General features: G+C 40.0%; 1 protein-coding gene across 3 annotated transcripts in view; it reads right to left on the bottom strand.

The window, feature by feature from the left end:
- SRD5A3 (steroid 5 alpha-reductase 3) overlaps positions 1–21,201 on the bottom strand; it is a 35,129-nt gene that overhangs the window by 1,018 nt on the left and 12,910 nt on the right. Inside the window, exons 5-6 of one of the 3 annotated variants that reach the window (XR_009052853.1) lie at positions 16,802–20,422; positions 2,251–2,309 (exon numbers count right to left, since the gene is read on the bottom strand). Coding sequence is in view for 1 of the 3 variants with exons in the window: in XM_057729601.1 (XP_057585584.1) it covers positions 20,163–20,422 (260 nt within the window). In the remaining 2 variants the exon portion in view is untranslated. Of the gene's footprint in view, positions 1–1,777; positions 2,310–12,543; positions 20,423–21,201 lie in introns of those variants that run through there. The other 2 variants (XR_009052854.1, XM_057729601.1) reach the window with 2 other exon arrangements.

Here is a 21,201-nt window from a genome sequence, read left to right as displayed (position 1 = left end):
TTCAGGAAACCTCAGATTTTGCTTTCCAGGACTCCAATTTATCAAATGAAGGTCACCTTCATTACTGATGGTAACTTCCTTTATTCATGGTACACAACTTATAGATGTCAATCACACCTACGAAATATCTTCACAAGCAACATCTAGATTAAGTGTTTGAACAAGAAATTGAGCACTATAGCCTTGCTAAATTGACACATAATAAACACATAACCATAACAGCTGCTCATTAAAAAGTGTTCAAAACTGCGCAGGCAAAATAATACCTATCTATGAGTCCAACTTGGGCTTCAGGCTGTCAGTCTGCAATCCTTCCCCTATACTAGAGCAGGGAGCTTGGTTCTTTACAGCCCTAGAATATAACAAACCCATATACCCTCCACACAGCTGGAATCACACGTGTGATAACAAGAGGCCTGCAGTCCTATCCTTTCTGGGAGACTATACCTAGATAAATAGTTATGTCTCAGGTTTTTGCATGTATGTGTGTTTCTGTTTTTATTTTTCTTTTTGCCACTGTGTTGATGATAACTTCCTTTTCTCTTTGGCCTTGTTCTAGCTCATTAAATTATTTTCACTGTAAATTCCAAGCTTTCTGGTACTAGCGTTTTAGAGAGGCTTGGGAGCGTGGGCTGAGGGGGCAGGTAGGGCATTTTGGCTAATAAAGTCCCATGGCTTTTCCATCTATAATCACAGTTACTGTGTTTCCTGAGGACCACCCAGACAGGGGAATGCCACTTTTTCCCACACTCTCCTCAGACAGTTCTTTTAAACTTGCTTTTGTCTTTCAAACCTAACTTTGATACCGTCAGCCTAGAAAACTGAGGCTTGCTGCAAAGTTTTGTTACAATTTGTAAGAGGGCTTTATATATCATGAGTACCTATTTTCTCATTTTTATATGTATTGTGATTGTTTTTCCTAATTTTGTAAACATTGTTTATGATGCCTTTCTCTGTAATTCTGTAGGTGCTTGCAGCTTTTCTCAGTCTATCTCAACATTGTAGGTACTAGAAATGCGGCCCATTAAAAGCACTGATACACAAATTTTATCACTTAGAAATCCATAACTTCATTAAAAGTCAGAAAGAACTAAATTTGTTTTGGGTAAATATGCATCTTCTTTTAAAGTGGTTTTATATAACAACAATCACCATATAAAAATAAAAATAATTATAATTAAGTGGATCTTTTTTAGCTCTATGGGAAGCAAATTTGGTTCATCTGGTTTAAGTGCTTTTCCCTGATGTTTCATTTTCAAATGTAAGTCATCTCTATGGTGATTTTGTATCTACGGTAAAGTTCATTGGAAGCTGTCAATTCTGAAGACCCCTAGAAGGGGAGGGCCCACGTTGTGGTGCCATTTCTCTGATTTGGGGAACAACGGCTCTTCATACTTGAAAATCACAGAATGCTGACAGGATGATCCGGCCGACTTACTGCTTATAAAGTACAAGTCTGACCCTCATTTGAATGGATGTTTATCCCTGTTAATCTCATGCTTTGGATGCCAAACACTATAATTTTAATCAGGATGTCAAACTATTGGAGGCATTGTCCCAAACCGTTCTTTTGTGACATCCGTTTTGGATCAAATACAGATTTTTCCTTTTGCCAAATTCTGCACTCTGGCCCATAGTGTTGCGTTGTTTTACTCTTACCTTAGATAAAATGCCTACCAGCTTGTAGATTTTTGTATGGAACATATTAAGAACATGCGTTTTCTTGCATTTCTTGCTCTCTTCTGTACTTTTTTTTTTCCCAGATCTGCTAGCTAGCTATTTATTTATTTATTTATTTATTTATTTTTCTGTACTTCTTAAGCATTCATAGCACAAACTGTCTTCAATAATGGCTTATGATGAGGGATTTCCTTGGTGGCGCAGTGGTTAAGAATCCACCTGCCAATGCAGGGTATATGGGTTCGATCCCTGGTCCAGGAAGATCCCACATGCTGCGGAGCAACTAAGCCCATGAGCCACAACTACTGAGCCTGTGCTCTAGAGCCCGTGAGCCACAACTATTGAGCTCACGTGCCACAACTACTGAAGCCCATGCACCTAGAGCCCATACTCTGCAACAAGAGAAGCCACCTCAATGAGAAGCCTGCATATCACAATGAAGAGTAGCCCCTGCTGTCTGCAACTAGAGAAAGCCCGTGTGCAGCAATGAAGACTCAATGCAGCCAATAAATAAATAAAAATAAATTTATAAAAAAAATGGCTTATGATGAAAATTTGTCACACGCTTACCTGACCAGGGCTGGCTACATAATTTGCTGGGCCCAGTGCAGAATGAAAGTGTGGGACCCCTGTTCAAAAGCAGGGAAAAAAGTGCAGTTAAAGGTACTGGTGTAATAGGGGTAATGGTGATACATGGGTAACTCACTGAACTTAAAATTAAAAAAATAAAGATGCAGACATAGAGAACGGACTTGAGAACACGGGGGTGGGGGAGGGAAGGGGAAGCTGGGACAAAATGAGAGAGTAGCACTGACATATATACACTACCAAAGGTAAAATAGATGGCTAGTGGGAAGCTGCTGCATAACACAGGGAGATCAGCTTGATGTTTTGTGATGAACAGGAGGGGCGGGATAGGGAGGGTGGGAGGGAGGCTCTAGAGGGAGGGGATATGGGGATATATGTATACATATAGCCGAATCACTGTGCTGTACAGCAGAAACTAACACAACATTGTGAAGCAATTATATTCCAACAAAGATCTGCCAAAAAATCATGGCCAGAGGAGAAGGGGGGTCAAGATGAAAGAGTTGGAGGACGTGGGGCTCACTCTCCACCACAAACACATCAAAAATACATCTATGTGTGGAATAATTCTCATGGAACACTAACTGGAAACTGGTAGAAGGACTCCTATCGAACCAAAGCTGCAAGAAAGACCTCCACATAACTGGACAGGGTGGAGAATAAAAGGGCATCAGGTAGGGACTTTTGCCCCTGGGAGGGATCTGAAGGAAGAAAAGGCCTGCACAGGTAGACCCTCACCCTGGGGAGTGAGCAGCTGGAACCACAATGTGGGCATCCCAGTCCTGAGGTCCTGCATGGCGGACACAAGCCCCCTTGCCTGCTGGGAGAGCCACTGGGACAGACAAGTGGATAGGAGAAGCCTAGACTCTATTTGCCAGGAGTGCGTGCGTGCTGGCTTACTGACAATCAGGGTGGAGAGAGACCTGCTGCTTCCTCGCTGCACTTTCCAATCTGAAAGAGCGAACACCCCAGCCCTGCTCACTGAACCCCACATCCTGGCATGAAATCTGGACAAAGAGTCAGTCCAGCTACACAGAGACAGACCAGGGTGCCTGGGGTGTGATTCCAGTGGAGCCGTGGAGGCCCCTGTCAGTGCGCGTATGGGCTGGCAAGCAAGTAGCAGCTAAGCTCTGAATCTCAGGAAGACTGGCCCTGGGAGAGGGCTCCTTTAGCTATGTAGAGACAGCTCAGAGGGGTATGGCATGTGGTCTGAGTAGGACAGGGATGGCCACTGTCAGCGTGCTCAGGAGTAGTGGTTCCTCTCCCAGCCAGAGGGCCTGGGCCACACCCCCGCCACACCACAGCTTAGCACGAGATCTGGGGCAGACAGTTCCTGGGAGAAGACTGCCACAGAGGCAGCCCAGATCTCCAGCGGCGGTGCAGCCACAACGCCCCAACCCTCCACCCTAGCTTACTCCACACCACAGCCTTGCACTAGATCTGGGATGAATACAAGGGAGAAAGGGATGTGACACTGGGCTGCTTCTGAGCAGAACTGTGGACGTCTACAAAGGCAGTACACTGGTCTTCTGTGACTGCATGGGCCTCACTTGCTTCAATAATCCCTTCCTTTGGGGGCAGGGCATACACTCAAGGGCAACAGAGCCTGACTGAATCCAACCCTCAGAGCTTCTACTCCAACAACTGGGGAGCAGACCTGCCCCTGCCAGGGTGGTGACAGCCATGGAGCAAAGAGGAAGCCCTGTCTCACATCCAGTACAGGCTCTGGACACCACAATACCAACCACACTCCCATCAAGGGGATAACGGCCAGCACACCTTAAGTAAAGATGTGGCTGGCGTCCATACCAAAACCAGCCCTCGAACCAAAGATACTGGACACACACAGTCTACACAAGGATACTCCCACATAAAAACATTCCTTCAGGACCACAGTAGATAACTGTTTCTCCTAAATTCATAGAGACAGTGAAAGTTAAGTAAAATGAAAAGTCAGAGAAACTATTACCAATTGAAAGAGCAAGAGAAATCCCCTAAAAGAACAAATAATGACACAAAACTCATTAGTCTACTAGACCCTGAGTTTAAAAAAATGGTAATAAAAACACTAACTGAATTAAGAAAGATTATTAATAGAAATGCCAATCACTGTAACAAGGAACTAGAAACTATAAAGATGAACCAACCAAAAATAGACAATTCAATTACTGAGATAAAAACCAATCTAGAAGCAATGAATAGCACACTAAATGACACAAAAAAATGACTAAGTGATCTGGAAGACAGAATAATGAAATCACCCAATTGGAACAGCAGACAGAAAGACAAATGAACAAAAATGAAAGCAATATATGAGATCTATGGGATAACATAAAACATACCAATCTATGTATAATAGGGTTTCCAGAAGGAGAAGAGAGAGAGGGGAAATGTATTTCAAGAAATTATGGCTGAAAACTTCCCAAACCTAAAGAAGGAAACAGATATCCAGGTACAGGAAGCACAGAAGGTCCCAAAAAGATGAACCCAAACAGACCGACACCAAGACACATCATAATTAAAATAGCAAAAGTTAAAGATAAAGAGAATATTCTAAAGGCAGCAAGAGAAAAACAAAGAGTCAGTTACAAGGGAACCCCCATAAGGCTATCAGCTGATTTCTTGGCAGAAACTGTGCAGGCTAGAAGGGAGTGGCATGATATACTGAAAGTCCTGAAATGGAAAAATCTCAACCTAGGATACTCTACCCAGCTAGATTATCATTTAAAATAGAAAGAAAGACCTGCTCTCGCATTGGTCAGCATGGACATCATCAAAAAAGTCTACATATGATAGATGCTGGTAATGAGAAAAAGGTTTTATTCTACACTGTTGGTGGGAATAAAACTGGTATAGCTACTATGGAGAACAGTAGGGAGGTTCCTTAAAAAACTAAAAACAGAACTACTATATGATCATGCAATTCCCCCCCGGGCATATATCCAGAGAAAACCATAATTCGAAAAGATAAATGCACCCCAATCTTCACTGCAGCACTATTTACAATAGGCAAGACATGGAAGCAACCTAAATGTCCATTGACAGATGAAAGGATAATGACGTGGTATATTTATACAGTGGAATATTACTCAGTCATAAAAAAGAATGGAATAATGCCATTTGCAGCAACACAGATGGACCTAGAGATTATCATACTCAGTGAAGTAAGCCAGATAAATAGCATATATCGCTCATATGTGGAATCTAAAAAAAAAATACTACAAATGAACTTATATATAAAACAGAGATAGACCCACAGACATAGAAAACAAACTTATGGTTATCAAAGGGAAACGGTGGCAGGGAGGCATATATTAGGAGTTTGGGATTAAGATATACACTACTATATATAAAATGGATAACCAACAAGGACCTACTGTTATAGCACAGGGAACTATATTTGATATTTTGTAACAACCTATAAGAGAAAAGAATCTAAAAAAAGAAATAGATATATATGCATGCATAACTAAACCACTTTGCTGTACATCTGAAACTAACACAATGTTGTAAATGAACTATACATCAACAAAAGTAAATAAATAAAAAATAGATGATATTTGTATGTGTTTGGCATTGCATATCTGGAGGTCAGTAATAACACTTTATATAAAGTACTACCAAAAAAAGAACAGAAGGAGAGAGAAGCAATTTCTCAGACCAGCAAAAATGAAAAGAATTTAGCAATACTAAACTTAGCCTAAAAGAAATATTGACGAGTCTTCCCTAAATAGAAAAGAAGAATCTACAGGAAAGGAAAATCACAAAGGAAAGGTAAATATATAAAATGATTGAAGGTCATTTAAATAGGCCAGTACATAGATTAAAAACCAATAAAAAATTTATAAAAGTGATTATAACTATAATACACAGTAAAAGAATAAGCATGACAATATAAAACAGGACATCAAAATCACAAAATGTGGGGGAGAAGATATAAAAATGTGTATCCTTTAGAATTTGTCTGAACTTGGATGACTATCAGTTTAAAGCAAGTAGATATAGTTATGGGTCAACATACATGAACTCCATGGTAACCACAAATCAAAAACATAAAATAGGGTCTTTCCTGGTGGTCCAGTGGGTAAGACTCCATGCTCCCAATGCTGGTACTCGGGTTCAATCCCAGGTTGAGGAACTAGATCCTGCATGCATGCCGCAACTAAGAAGTCCGCATGATGCAAAGAAGATCCCGTGTACCACAACTAAGACCCAACACAGCCAAAATCAATTAATCATAAAATAGATTCACAAAAATCAAGAAGATAGGAACCCAAGCATATTACAAAAGAAATTCATCAAACTACAAAAGGAAAACAAAATGAAGAAGAAATAAAGATTACAAAAACAATTGGAAAACAAGGATTAAAATTCAGTAAGTACATACCTATCAATAATTACTTTAAATATCAAAGGACCAAACGCTCCAGTCAAAAGACAGAGTGGCTGATTGGATTAAAAAAAATAAGAACCTGCACTATGATGCCTACGAGAGACTTACTTAAGGGTGAAAGACATACACAGACTGGAAGTAAGGGGATGGAAGATTTTTCATGCAAATGGAAATGACAAGAAAGCCAGGTAGTAATACTCAGAAAAAACAGACTTTAAAACAAAGGCCATAAAGAATGACAAAGAAGGGAACTATATAATGATAAAGGGATCAATACAAGAAGAAGATATTACACTCGATAACATACATGCACCCAATAGAAGAAGACCAAAAAATAAAAAATAAAACAAATACTAACAGACATACAGGGAGAAATTAACAATAATACAATAATAGTAGGAGACTTTAATATTCTGCTGACATCAATGGACAGATCACCCAGACAGAAAAATGAACAAGGCAACAGAGGTCCTAAATGACACAATAGACCAGTTAGACCTATCTACAGGACACTACATCCAAAAATCCCCCAGAGTACACATTCCTTAAAGTGCATATGGAATGTTCTCTAGGATAAACCACATACTGAGTCACAAAACAAGCCTCAACAAATTTAAGAAGATAGAAAATATTTCAAGCATCTTTTCTGACCCAATGGTATGCAGCTAGAAATCAACCACAGAAAAAAATAATGGGAAAAGAATGAACACACGGAGACTAAAACACATGCTACTAAAAAAACAACAGGCCAACAATGAAATCAAATAATAAATCAGAAAATACCTCAAGATAAATGAAAATGAAAATACAACTTTACACCATCTATGAGACGCAGCAAAAACAGTTCCAAAAGGGAAGTTCATGGTAATACAGGTCTTCCTTAAGAAATAAGAAAAATCTCAGCACTCCTCCTCACTAGTGAGGCCACGCACACCCTTTCTCTCCTGGTGTGCATCTTTGCCTTGTTTCTGTCTTAACTGAACAAACTGTTTCTCTGTATGCTCTCCCACTTCTTGTTATGCTATGTCTCTAACAATAAACTTTTACCTGCTTTTACAGTTTTAGCCTCCGTGAGAAATGCATTTTTCGCTGGGGGCAAGAGCCAGGGGAAAATAGCTGCTAGCGTCTAGCCCTTGCTGGTCTGGTGCCTAGGATTCCTGGTTTTCATCCAGGCTACCCAGGTTCAGTTCCTGGGCAGGGAATTAAGATCTCACTTCATGCCACTGCTCACTGCTGCCTCTCTGGGATCAGATGGCGCTGAAACCCAGGAATTCAAGATATAAAGACGCTCTTCTCCTCAAGCTACTTATGGTTTACAACAATTTGGTAATTTACACCTGACACAAGGGTTTCCCAGACAAGATGATGGCTATGCAGAGATTACAGCCACTCCTCGGAATAGATCCTGTTGAAAAAACAACAGAAGTCACCCTGGGCCCCTGAATAAGACAGGACCAGAGCTCTGTAACTCCAACTAGGTAGGGTTTACAAGCCCCAGGCCAGCATGAAGAAGCTGCAGAAGACAGACCTTTGCCCTTCATTTTCCCAATAAAGATTTACGGGGGTCCTCATCTCTCAGGGGGGATTTGAGGCGGGAGAGAGATGGGCTCCAGGCTAGGCATTTACAGCTGGCCTCCCGTTTACATCTCGTGAAGCAGAGAAGAAGATGAGCTCCAGGCCAGACATTCATTACCTGGCTCTTGTTTACCCTTCCTGAGGCAAGAGACAAACGGGCTCCAGGACTGCATATTGATGACCGGACTCCTGTCTATATTTCATTACCTGCACTTTGATATAAGAAACAGCAACAGGTACAGGGTAAATAACTGAATACTGGACACTTTTATGGCAGGGACAGAGAGGGGCTAAACCCTGTTAGGAGATCAAGAGGTCATACACTCCCCATCCTTGGGACAAGGGAGACATGACACATGCACAGAAAGGCTCCATGGAGGTCGAAAAGGAGGGGACACTACCCCACAATATGTCATGCTGAGGCTTTCCCATAGGCCTCGGGGCTGAAATCCATCTTGGAAAAAAAGGTGCGCATGCATGATGGGGAGGGTCCTGGGACAGGTCAGGCGTGAAGAAAGAAACCCGATAATTGGGGACTTCCCTGGTGGTGCAGTGGTTAAGAATCCACCTGCCAATGCAGGGGACACGGGTTCGATCCCTGCTCTAGGAAGATCCCACGAGCTCGGAGCAACTAAGCCTGTGTGCCACAACTATTGAGCCTGTGCTCTAGAGCCTGTGAGCCACAACTACTGAAGCCCATGTGCCTAGAGCCCGTGCTCCGCAACAAGAGAAACCACCACAATGAGGAGCCTGTGCCCACAATGAAGAGTAGCCCCTGCTCGCCGCAACTAGAGGAAGCCTGTGTACAGCAATGAAGACCCAAAGCAGCAAAAAAATAAGTAAATTTAAAAAAAGAAACCAGAAAATTGGCCAAAGGTAAACAAAGACCTGGAAGAACTGCCCTGTATAAATGACTTACCTGCCTCTTTACGGCACTCCTCCTCATTAAGGAGATCGTCCACACACTTTCTCTCCAGGTGTGCATCTTTGCCTTGCTTTTGTCTTAAGTAAACAAATTGTTTCTGTGTGCTCTCCCACTTGTTTTTATGCTATGTCTCTAATAATAAACTTTGTACCAGTTTTTACGAAAAAAAAGAAAAAGAAATAAGAAAAATCTCAAATAAAAAAACCTAAACTACCACTTAAAAGAATTAGAAAAAGAACAAACAAAACCTGAAGTCAGCAGAGGGAAGGAAATAATAGAGATCATTTAGAGATCAAAGAGGAGATAAATAAAACAGAGATTAAAAAAAATTTAAAAGGTCAATAAAATGAAGAGTTGTTTTTTTTGAAAAGGTAAACAAAACCAGCAAACCTCTAAAAATGCTCACCAAAAAGCACAGAGGACCCAAATAAACAACATAAGAAATGAAAGAGGAGAAATAACAATCGCTACCACAGAAATAAAAAATCAAAAGAGACTATTATGAACAGTTATATCCAACAAATTGGACAACCGATGAGAAATGAACAAGGGTACAGAAACATACAGCATGCCAAAACTAAGAAACAGATAATCTGAACAGACTGATTATTAGATGTGAACTACAATCTGTAATTTTAAAAATATGCTGGCAAACAGAAGTCCAGGACTGGATGTCTTTACTGGGGAATTCTATGAAACATACAAAGAAAAACTATTCTAAAAAACTGAAGAGGAGAGAACACTCCCAAAGTCATTCTATGAGGCCATCACCACCCTGATGCCAAAAGCAGACCAAGACACTACAAAAAAGAAGATTCCAGGCCAATATCTTTGATGAATATAGATGCAAAAATCCTCAAAAAAAATTAGCAAACCAAATCCAACAATACATAAAAAGGATCATACACCATGACTAAGTTGGATACATTCCAGGGTTGCAAGGTTGGTTCACCATACACAAATCAATCAATGTGATATACCACATTAACAAAAGGAAAGATACAAACCAAATGATCATCTCAACAGACAGAAAAAGCATTTGACAAAATTCAACACACACTCATAAAAAAAAACTCTCACTGGGACTTCCCTGGCGGCACAGTGGTTAAGAATCTGCCTGCCAATGCAGGGGACACGGGTTCGGTCCCTGGTCTGGGAAGATCCCACATGCCACGGAGCAGCTAAGCCCATGCACCACAACTATTGAGCCTGTAGTCTAGAGCCCACAAGCCACAACTACTGTGCCTGCGTGCTGCAACTACTGAAGCCCACGCACCTAGAGCCCGTGCTCCGCAACGAGAAGCCACCACGCTGAGAAGCCCGTGCACTGCAACGGAGAGTAGCCCCCACTTGCTGCAACTAGAGAAAGCCCACATGTAGCAACAAAGACCCAGCATAGCCAAAATAAATAAATGCATAAAAAAACCCTCTCACCAAACTGAGTATAGAGAGAAATTATCTCAACATAATAAAAACCATTTACAACAAACCCACAGCCAACATAATATTCAATGGTGAAAAGCTGAAAGCCTTTCTGCTAAATTCAGGAACAAGACAAAGATGCCCACTCTCACCATTTCTAGTCAACAGAGTATTGGAAGTCCTAGCCACAGCAATCAATCAAGGAAAAAGAAATAAAATGTATCCAAATTGGAAAAGAAGAGGTAAAACCATCACCATTTGCAGATGACATGATACTTTGTATAGAGAATCCTGCAGTCTCCACACAAAAACTATTAGGACTAATACATGAATTCAGCAAAGTAGGACTGGTATACAGAAGTCATTTTGCATTTCTTTACACTAATAATGAAATATTAGTGAAATATCAGAAAGAGGAAGTAAACAAAATTCCCATTTAAAATTGTGTCTAAAAAATACCTAGGAATAAACCAAACCAAGGAGAAAAAATAGCTATATGCTAAAAGCTATAAAACATTGATATAGGAAATTGAAGATGACTCAAAGAAATGGAAAGCTAGCCCATGATCTTGGACTGGAAGAATAAATATTATTAAAATGGTCATACTACACAAAGCAATCTACAGATTTAATGCAATCCCTATCAAAATACCCATGAAATTTTTCACAGAACAAATAATTCTAAAGTTATTTTGACAACCCCAGAGTCATCAAAGCAATCCTGAGGAAAAAGAACAAAGCTGAAAGTATAATCCTTCTAGACTCCAGACTATACAAAAAAAGTAAAGTCTGGGAAAGCTGGACAGCTACATGTATATCAATGAAAGTAGAACACTGCCTCATACCATATACAAAAATAAACTCAAAATGGTTTAAAGACCTAAATATAGGACATAACACCATAAAACCTCTAGAAGAGAATATAGGCAAAATGTTCTCTAACATAAAATGTAGCAATATTTTCTTAGATCAGTCTTCTAAGGCAAAAGTAATAAAAGCAAAAATAAACACATAGGACCTAGTCAAACTTAAAAGCTTTTGCACAGCAAAGGAAACCATCAACAAAACAAAACGACAACCTACGGAATGGGAGAAAATATTTGCAGATGACATGACTGACAAGGGGTTAATACCCAAAAAATGAAACAGCTCATACAACTCAATAGCGAAAAAGCTAACAAGCCAATCAAAAAATGGGCAGAAGACCTAAACAGACATTCTTCCAGAGACGACATACAGATGGCCAATGGGCACATGAAAAGATGCTCAACATCACTAATTATCAGAGAAATGCAAATGAAAACCACGAGGTGTCACTTCACACTTGTCAGAAGAATGACTATCATCAAAAAGTCTACAAATGATAAATAGTGGAGAGGGTATGGAGAGAAAGGAATGCTCGTACACCATTGGTGGGAACGTAGATTAGTGTAGCTACTATGGAAAACAGTATGGAGATTCCTTAATAAACTAAAAATAGAGCTACCATGTGATCCAGCAAACCCATTCCTGGATATACACCCAAGAAAAAAGAAATCTAATTTGAAAATATACATATAACCCAATGTTCACAGCAGCGCTGTTTACAATAACCAAGACATGGAAACAACCCAAGTACACATCAATGGACAATTGGCTTAAGAAGATGTGATACACACACACACACACACACACACACACACACACACAATGGACTATTAGTCACCCATAAAAAAGAATGAAATAATGCCATCTGCAGCAACATGGATGTACCAGACAATATTACACTCAGGAAAAAATGTCAGAGAGAAAGAAATCCTGTATTACACATGGAATCTAAAAAATACTACAAATGAATCTATACACAAAACACAAACAGACTCACAGACACAGAAAACAAACTTATGGTTACCAATAGTGAGGGGAGAGCAAATTAGGAGTGTGGATAAACAGGTGCAAACTACTATATATAAAACAGATAAGCAACAAGGATTTACTGTATAGCACAAGTAATTACATTCAATATCTTGTAATAACCTATAATGGAATATAATCAGAAAAAATAACTGAATTACTATGCTGTACACATGAAATTAACACAACATTGTAAATCAACTATCTACTTCAATAAAAAAGAAAGCCATGTAAGATAAAATTTACCATCTTAACCATTTTTAACTGTACAGTTCAGTAGTGTTCAGTATATTCACATTTTTGTACAAAGGAACTCCAGCACTTTTCATCTAGCAAAACTGAACCACTTTACCCATTAAACAACTCCCTATTTCTCCCTCTCCCCCAGCCCTTTGTAACCACCATGCTACTTTCTGTTTCTGTGAATATGATTACTTTAAATATCTCATACCTCATATAAGTGGAATCATACAGCATTTGTCTTTTTGTGAACAGACTTTTTTTTTTTTTCAAGCAACCATATTTTTCAAAACTTTCCAAAGCAATAAAGTTTGTTTTCACAGAAAAAAAATCATGGTCAGAGTTCGTTAATAGCAGGACACAGGTTATATAGGTCTAGAGGTCAGGAAGCAATAAATTTCAAAGTGCTGATTTTTTTTTTAAGTGTAGGGAAGGAATAAGAATTAAAGATATAGGCTTCAGGTTGAAGAGCAATCACTGTCCTCTTCACTAAACACATTTTTAATCTTAATATTTTGAAGAATAGATGTATTTACTAATTTTCCACAAATGCTATATTTCTCTTATAAAACCTGATAAAAAATTTTGTGATTGGGATTGTGACAATTTATGGATTCCTAAGCATTTCTTTTGACTGAATTTCATTTTATTTCCTCCTTACCATATTGTTACTGCCTTCTTGGTAATATAAATGCACAACTGGATCACTACTTTTTACACATGTGAATATAGACTGTGCTCAGTCTTTGTAAGGTAGATATTATTGCAATTCCACAAACAAAGGGAGGAGAGTAGTAATTTATGCAGATAACAGTGACAACAGAAGCATTCATTGAACAAATATTTATTGAGTATCTATTATGTGTCAGACACTCTTCTAGTGCAAGAGATACATCTGTGCCCAAAACAATTACACAAAAATAAAAACAACAAAACCTGCCCTCATGTATATTACATTCCAGTGAGGGGAGACAGATAGTCAAATAATAAGCGTAAGTTAAAAAAAGCACATTGTAGTGTTTTTTAGAAGAGTGCATCAGTTAGCTATTGCTACAGAAGAAACCATCTCAAACCTACGTGGCTCAAAACAGTAAGGATTTATTAATGCTCATGCGAGCAAAGCAAGATGAAAACGTGAGGGAGAGGGTTAGGCTGCAACATTAAATAAGGAAGTCACCCTATTGAGAAGGTGATTGGTAGGCAGCCACTTAGATAATGACCCACACCCTCGTGACAATCCTGCCTGTTTAATTCCCTTCCTTGAGTATGAGCTGGACCTAGTGACTCCCTTCCAACAAACAGACACAGAAAAAGTGATGGGATGGCACTTCCAAGATTCAGGTACAAAGAGGTTGTCTTCTGTCTTGCATGCTCACCTCTGATGGAAGCTGGGTCCCATGCTATGAGCTGCCCCACAGAGAGACCCATGTGGCAGAGAACTAGGGGAGGCTCCCGGCCCTCAGTTCAATAGCTCTCAAGGAACTGAGTCCTGCTAACAACCACGTTAGTGAGTTTGGAGGGGGATCCTCCTTCAGGGGATGGGACCTCAGCCCTGGTGATACCTTGACTGCAGTGAATCCTTGAGGCAGAGGCACCCAGCTAAGTTGCACCTAAAATCCTGACCCACAGAAACTATGAGAGATGTTTGCTGTTTTATGCTGCTAAGATTTGGAGTACGTCATTACACAGCAGTAGGTAACACAGTAACTTGAAGAAGGTGAGGGAGTTAGCCATGTGGCTCTCTGGGGGAGGAACACTCTAGGCAGAGGGAACAACCAGTGCAAAGGCCCTAAAATAGGAGCATGACTGATGTATACGGAACAGCACGGAGGCCAGCGTGTAGGAAGAGGGAATGAGGGTAAGAATAGGAGATGAGGTAAGAGAGATGACTGGGGGTCAGATTATATGCGAAGCTAGTAGGTTACTGGGGTAATTTTGGCCTTAATTTGAGAGAAACTGGGAGCTGTTGCAGGGTTTTGAGAGTAGTGGCATGATTTATGTTTTTGGAAGATCACTCTGGCTTGTGTTGAGAATCAGCCATAGAAAATAAAGGAGAAAGCCAGGACACCAGTTATGAGTCTGGTGCAATAAATTAGGCAAGAAATGATGGTGGCTGAAATCAAGATGGCAGCTCATAGAGTTAATGTAATAGGGATGACTTCTGGATGTAGAGCCACTGATTGGTCTGTGGGGCATGAGAGAAAGAGAAGCGCCAAGGAAGACCTCATCGTTTTCAGTTTGAGTAAGTAAAGATATGGGAAGACTGTAGAGGACTGGGTGTGGGGATGAGGAAAATCAGAAATTCACACTTAATCACATCAATCGAGATACTTACTACACACCAAGTAGAGACATTAAGCAGGCAGTTGGACATATGAGTCTAGAGTTGAGGAATGATGTTTAGGCTGGATATATATATATATTTAGAAGTTGTCAGTATATAAATAGCATTTAAAGTCATGAGACTGTATGAGATCACCATCTAAAGATAGAGAAAGGGACCAAGAACTGGGAATTGCCGTATTCCTACATTCAGAAGTCAGGATAAAGAGAAGGAATTGCAGATAAACCTGGGAAGGAATAGCCAGGGAGGCAGGAGGAAAACTCAGAGTGTGCAGACAATTGGAGTCAATTAAAGGAAGTGTATCAAGGTGAAGTGACTGACCGCTGCTACTGTGTCGGTATGAATACTGAGAAGTGACCCCTGGATTTAGCATGGTCACTGGAGACTTTCAAGAGCAGTGTCAGTTGAGTTGTGAGGTCTGGAGGTGACTGCAGTGGGTTTAGCAGTGAGAGAAAAAAGAACTGGAGCTAGTAAGAACAAAATAAATCTTTCTAGTTTTGCTGCAAGGCCACCAGAAAAATCAAGTGGTATCTGGTGAGGGAAATGGGGTAGGTTTTAAAAAGATATTTTTTGCTGATGGGAAAACTGAGAAAGGGTAAAAGTCTGCTGATTTAGTAGGAGGAAGAGTGGCTAACCAACGTCCTTAGGTTGACTCTAGTGTCCAAGAGGGCCTAGCTTTGAGTAGAAACCCAGAGATTGTTTAGTTTCGGGAAAAAATTGTCAATGACTTTGAAATGAGCAAAAAATATTACTGGTGTCTTGTCTGGCACACTCTTTAGGTTATCTGCACTTTGTCTTTGAGCTATTTTAGAACTTTGTACGCTGTAGACACTTGGTAGGAATGCAAAAAATTCTTTTCTATAGACATATAAATGAATTGTGTCCAGTGAAGGCAAAATTGATTTTTCCTCCCCCACTACAGAAGCCAGGTTTGCATCTATTAATATGTAAATTCATTTTAGCATGCCTTATTATCCATATATGTGCCTGCTCTTTAAAATTTTTTGAACTGGTTCTAACGTCTTACTGGTTCCTTCATTATGAGTTCAGTAAAATCTTTGACACATGTTCATTTTATATTTGTATGAGAACCATGATCATACATCTTTAAAAAAGAAAATTATCTTTCAACAATAATAGCGAGGGCAGAAAACATATATGAGCAAATGCTTAGGTAGGTGGAGGCAGTGGTGGTGACCTGTGGAAACTGTCTTCCAGCAGCTTCATTTTCCTGAGGGCAGAGATGTGACACAGTCAGCAGAGTGGGAGAGTGAATGGACTAGGGAAGTTCCGTGTGACCACAGCAGTGAAGACCACTCAAGGTTAGCGGCCATGAATTTGAAGGGGGATGTTTGTGGACTGTGTTTCTCCAGCCACAGTTCAGCTGCAGAGGTGCATACAGAAAGGAGGGAGGGTTGAATTTAACCAGGGGTGCGCCTTGGTTAAATCAGCAGGAAGCAGCAATGTGGGGAGGCAAGAGTTGCCGATATACAGAAAGAATGATTGGAGTGATTCATTTCAGCAGGGCAAGGAGAAAAGACTTAGGAGAGGTGAAGAACGATAACAATGTTATGATGTTAACAGATTGAAGGTCCCAATGGGGTGGAAAGACTGTTGGAGTTGCTGTACTAGAACAAAGAACTGGAAAGACAGGAGTTGGTAATCAGAAAAGCAAAATATTCTACTTGGAGCCAGCATCCTAGCATCTGAACAGACATTCTACTGTTTGAGGGTCACTTACCTGCTAACCACCAAACTCCTATTTCAGTGTGTGGAAGCACAGATGTTTTGCATGGAGTGCTTACTTCCCCTTCTAGTTTAATTCTTATGGTCTTTCTCAACGAGATGATTCCATGAAATCAAGTCTTGTTTTCTTCAAGTGAATAGAACCTGCAGACAGACAGGCAGCAGGGTCTCTATGGAAGGCTGTGCAGTTTGTGCACTGCAAACGACCCCAGGTTGAAGGGTGAGTGGGCAGAGATCCAGCTCAAGCTCTGTTCATGAGCTGCAGTCCCATCACCAGCTGCCTTTTGTGCCCACAAAGGTTCATGCCCTGCTCTCATGGGGATGTTCCTAGAGGAACGATTTTCCTAATTTGCAGCAAGATGCTATGTAGGCCAAGGAGCCCTGATAAAAACTGCACATGAGCTATGAGGTTTTACCCAGAGGGCTAGACTCAAAAGGCAGATTTGTCTTTCTGCAGATAAATCCCTTGTGTTCTTTTGTCTTCTAAGCGCTTCAAGCGTTCAGTCTTTTTGAAGGAAGAGACCTGATATTATGTGCATAGGGTAGCTCTTTGTTTTCCCAAAACCAATACATGGCTTTCTAGATCACTGGTATTTGAGAAAAATGATGAAGTATGCATCACATGAATTACTTAGGGATCACTGCCACCTCCACAGTTTCTTGTCCATTTATCAGAAAAATCTTAGGTTAAACTAAGATCCTGTTAAAAAATCAGAATTTTTTTTTCTGATAAGCAATGTAAGCAAATGGGCAGAAACTGCTTAGATAGGTGTAAAAAATTTCTACTAGCTCATTTACTCTTTTAAGACCTTTAACATATCAGCTCATTTTGAGATATGTTACTTATCAATGGTCCTTGAATTTTCAGGTAACTTTAGTTATGCAAATGTTTACAGTCTCCTTAAACTATCCATTAAGCTTCATATAAAAATATCCATAAAGGCTTTTTTTTTGGATAGGAATTCTACCAAGAACCACTCATTGAATTAAGAACATAATACAGAACAAAGCTTTGTGGAGAGAAAAGAATCCCTGCTCACTGAAAGCAAATGTTAGCATAGAGGATGAGCTACAATTTCGAGACTTAAAAACAAAGGCTATTTTCAGCCTACTTTTATAGTCACTAGTTAATCCAGGGAATGCTGTTATGAGGTACTTGAGTATCATTTCCCTGAACGTAATAGTAACAGAATTAAAAGAGTAAAGCTATTCAACTGAGCCAATAGGAAAATCAAGAATTCCTACTCCCAAGCTATGTCTGGATCATCCATGTGAAGAATTTGCAAACTCTCTGGTGCTCTCCCTTTAGGCACAGGGAATATTTTCACCAACACAAAGAGCAATGCTGATTGTGATCGTGCAAACACAGCACAATTCTCAACCTTCCTCCACGGTTGGGCTTTCATCAAAGATCACACAACTTTGTTCGGAACCCCTTTGAGGACAACACTACTTCCTTTTTTGTATTCACCTAGAAATGCGATGTTTGGGCAAGGAAGGGGAAGGGAGAGTAGGATGCAGGAGAAGCCTGAGAAGGATGGCAAGGACACAGCGTGTATAGAGCAGGCTGGGAAGCCTCTCTCACAGCCCAATGGGCTTCTTCACAGGCAACACTCATTATTTTACTTAAAAGTACAATGAAATTTCAGAACAGCAGCCAAATTCCTAGTCTAACCTAATATAAAATTGCATGCTAAAGAAAAATACATTTTTCTCCCCAAATAATAGGCCACTAAAATTATTTATGCTTTTGTGTGGAAATTAAGACCGAAATGCAACATGCTTTACATTTCTGGTATAGAAAGTTTTGTTCCTGAGTCGTGGTCCTGAGGATGACAAATCTAAATGATAACTGAAATGAATGTCATTTATTAGATGGATCAGCTGATGGAAGTGGTATTTGATTGTTGGTGAGAAAATGCTACTTCAGAATTATAAGGACTTTAGAATATGTGCTGATACACATATATTGAAAGTCAGATTAAAAATAACCTGTTTAGCAGCTTTGGTTTACTACTCCAGAGATGCAGGTGGGGAGGATATTCTTAGGCTTTGCATTCCATTCGTGTCTGGTTAATAATGAGGTGCTTTCCCCCACAGCATGGTACCTCTTAGTGCAAAACTTCAGTACCTAGAAGACTATAGTAAGACATCTGTATAAAAGGAACACAGTTAATACCTCAGCCAATAAGCCAGTAAATCTTTATGCTGCACAAGTGTGCAATTTTTACTGCATTGCTCAGGCTATAGTATTATTTTCTATTTTCACACTATGCAGTTACATCCACTTGATTTAATCATGGACATTTTATTTCACATAAGCTATTTTAAGTGTAAACTTTATTTTTAAATATCTTTGGATTCATTCTATTAGTTAAATAAACTCAGGGAGACATTAATCCAATCTGAATAACTACATATGAAGGAGGCTACAGCACTATCCAACACAGTGTCAGTTCCATTCATGAAAGCTTTTTATGCATAAATATAAAAATATTTTATTTCAGATGCTTTCCCTTATAAGGCACTCCTTAGAAAGGGATGTCAAAAAAAGTTTTAAATAAAAGAGGTTTCAAACTTTCTGTTAGGCTATGATTTGAGGGAGAAATGACTACTGATGGTTACATAACCGGATATCTTTGTGGTAATTAGTAAAAGTATAAACTAACTTCAGTAAACTCATTTCTCCCTGAATCCAATGCTGTGAAATTATACATTGTTGTCACTTTCAAAGGCTAGTCTGCTTGGACTGAAGTGCAGCAGGCAGCAGCAGGCAGTTACTGAGCACCTACTGTACTGCTTGCTGTGTGGTACAGTTAATTTGCCTGTAGCAAAAACAAAGCCACCTTATCTCTTCCATTGTGTATGTGCTTGTTTGAAGCTGTTCATATATTCTTGGCTTTAGTTTGTCTCTGAAGCAGCTTGGAGAAGTCTCATCTGTTTTTTAGCAGTTGGTTGGTTTTATAAAGCATCTCAGAAAACAGGCACGGCACTCCCAGGTCTGCCAGAAGTATTCCTTCTCTGAAGACTCATTTTCTTTTTCTTTTCAATTTTATTTATTTATTTACTTTGGCCACGCTGCGCAGCAAGTGGGATCTCAGTTCCCCGACCAGGGATCGAACGCATGCCCCCTGCAGGGGAAGCACGGAGCGTTCACCACTGGACTGCCAGGGAAGTCCCAAGACCCATGCTCTTGAGGGGTATTGCTTTGCTCATGCAGTGAAGACTTCTGGTAACAGAAATGGAACAGAGAGTTTCAAACAGTTCCACAGAAACTGTACTCTGGTCCCTAGACTTTGTTGTCCTTAGGAACTGAACCTGTCACCTGGTGTGCATTCTTCATAATTGCGGTTATCTTAAAACAGAAATGGTAGGAAAGCCTTCCTATGCTTCGGGTAGGAGATGAATTTGCTTTTGTAGAATTTGTGGCTGAGGAAAGCAGACAGGGCCTGGCTGAAGAAGACGTATGTTACCACGAGCCACCAAGTTAAGTTGTGGAAACCAAAGGTGACAGCCATGGAAATGTAGATCATCAGCTCTGCCAAGTAGTTAGGGGAAGAAACGTATTCAAACCAGTCTCCAAAAGGGATTCGGTGGTTACAGTGAATGACCACTCCTGAAACGGAAAAGGAAGACACCTTGAACATTTGAAGTTGCCAAAAGAAGTTTTACCACTTCAACCTCCAAGTAACTTATAAAAACTCATTTAGAAAAGGGTGTCAAAGACCTGTACAAATCACCATCCTGTCACACCCCCGCTGTCAATCTACTACATATTAAAAAGTCACATGCTGAGGTTATACTAACAACCGTAAATGAGTTTCTCCAACAACCATCCAAGTTATTAAGAGCTCAGGCTCCAGAGTCAGAATGCAGGAGTTCAAATCCTAGCTATGCCACTTACAAACTGTGTAACCTTAGATAAGCTGCTTAACCTCTCTGTGCCTCTGTTCCCTCATCTGCAAAATGCAGATAAGACTGTACATGCCTACAGCAAGTACTATGAAGTTACATATAAAGCACTCAGAACAGGGCCGGCACAAAATAAGCACCTGATAAATGCGGAATAGTACTAGTCCATTTTTAATATTTCAAAAAGTCTAATAAAAACTGTACCTGTGATAAGTCAACACAAGCTAACTAAAAACTCAGGTTGTTTTTGCTTTGGCTAGAATGATACTAACCTGGTACAGTAATACTAGTGCTCACATGCTGGTTAGACACACATACGCAGCGTAGGCTTCAAAATATGGGCACAGAATAGTCGTAGAATGTCAGGGCTAGATGGTGCCAGGGAAGTCTTTCAGTAAAATGCTCTCATTTTACAGACGGGAATATCAAGAGCCAGAGAGTCTTGTCAAAAGTGATCATCTGATAGATCAGTCAACTAACCAG

The sequence above is a fragment of the Hippopotamus amphibius genome, chromosome 3 (genome assembly GCF_030028045.1).
Source record: "Hippopotamus amphibius kiboko isolate mHipAmp2 chromosome 3, mHipAmp2.hap2, whole genome shotgun sequence".
Classification (NCBI taxonomy): Eukaryota; Metazoa; Chordata; class Mammalia; order Artiodactyla; family Hippopotamidae; genus Hippopotamus; species Hippopotamus amphibius.
The sequence above is the reverse complement of the archived record's forward strand: the minus strand, read 5'-3'. Positions and strand labels throughout refer to the sequence as shown.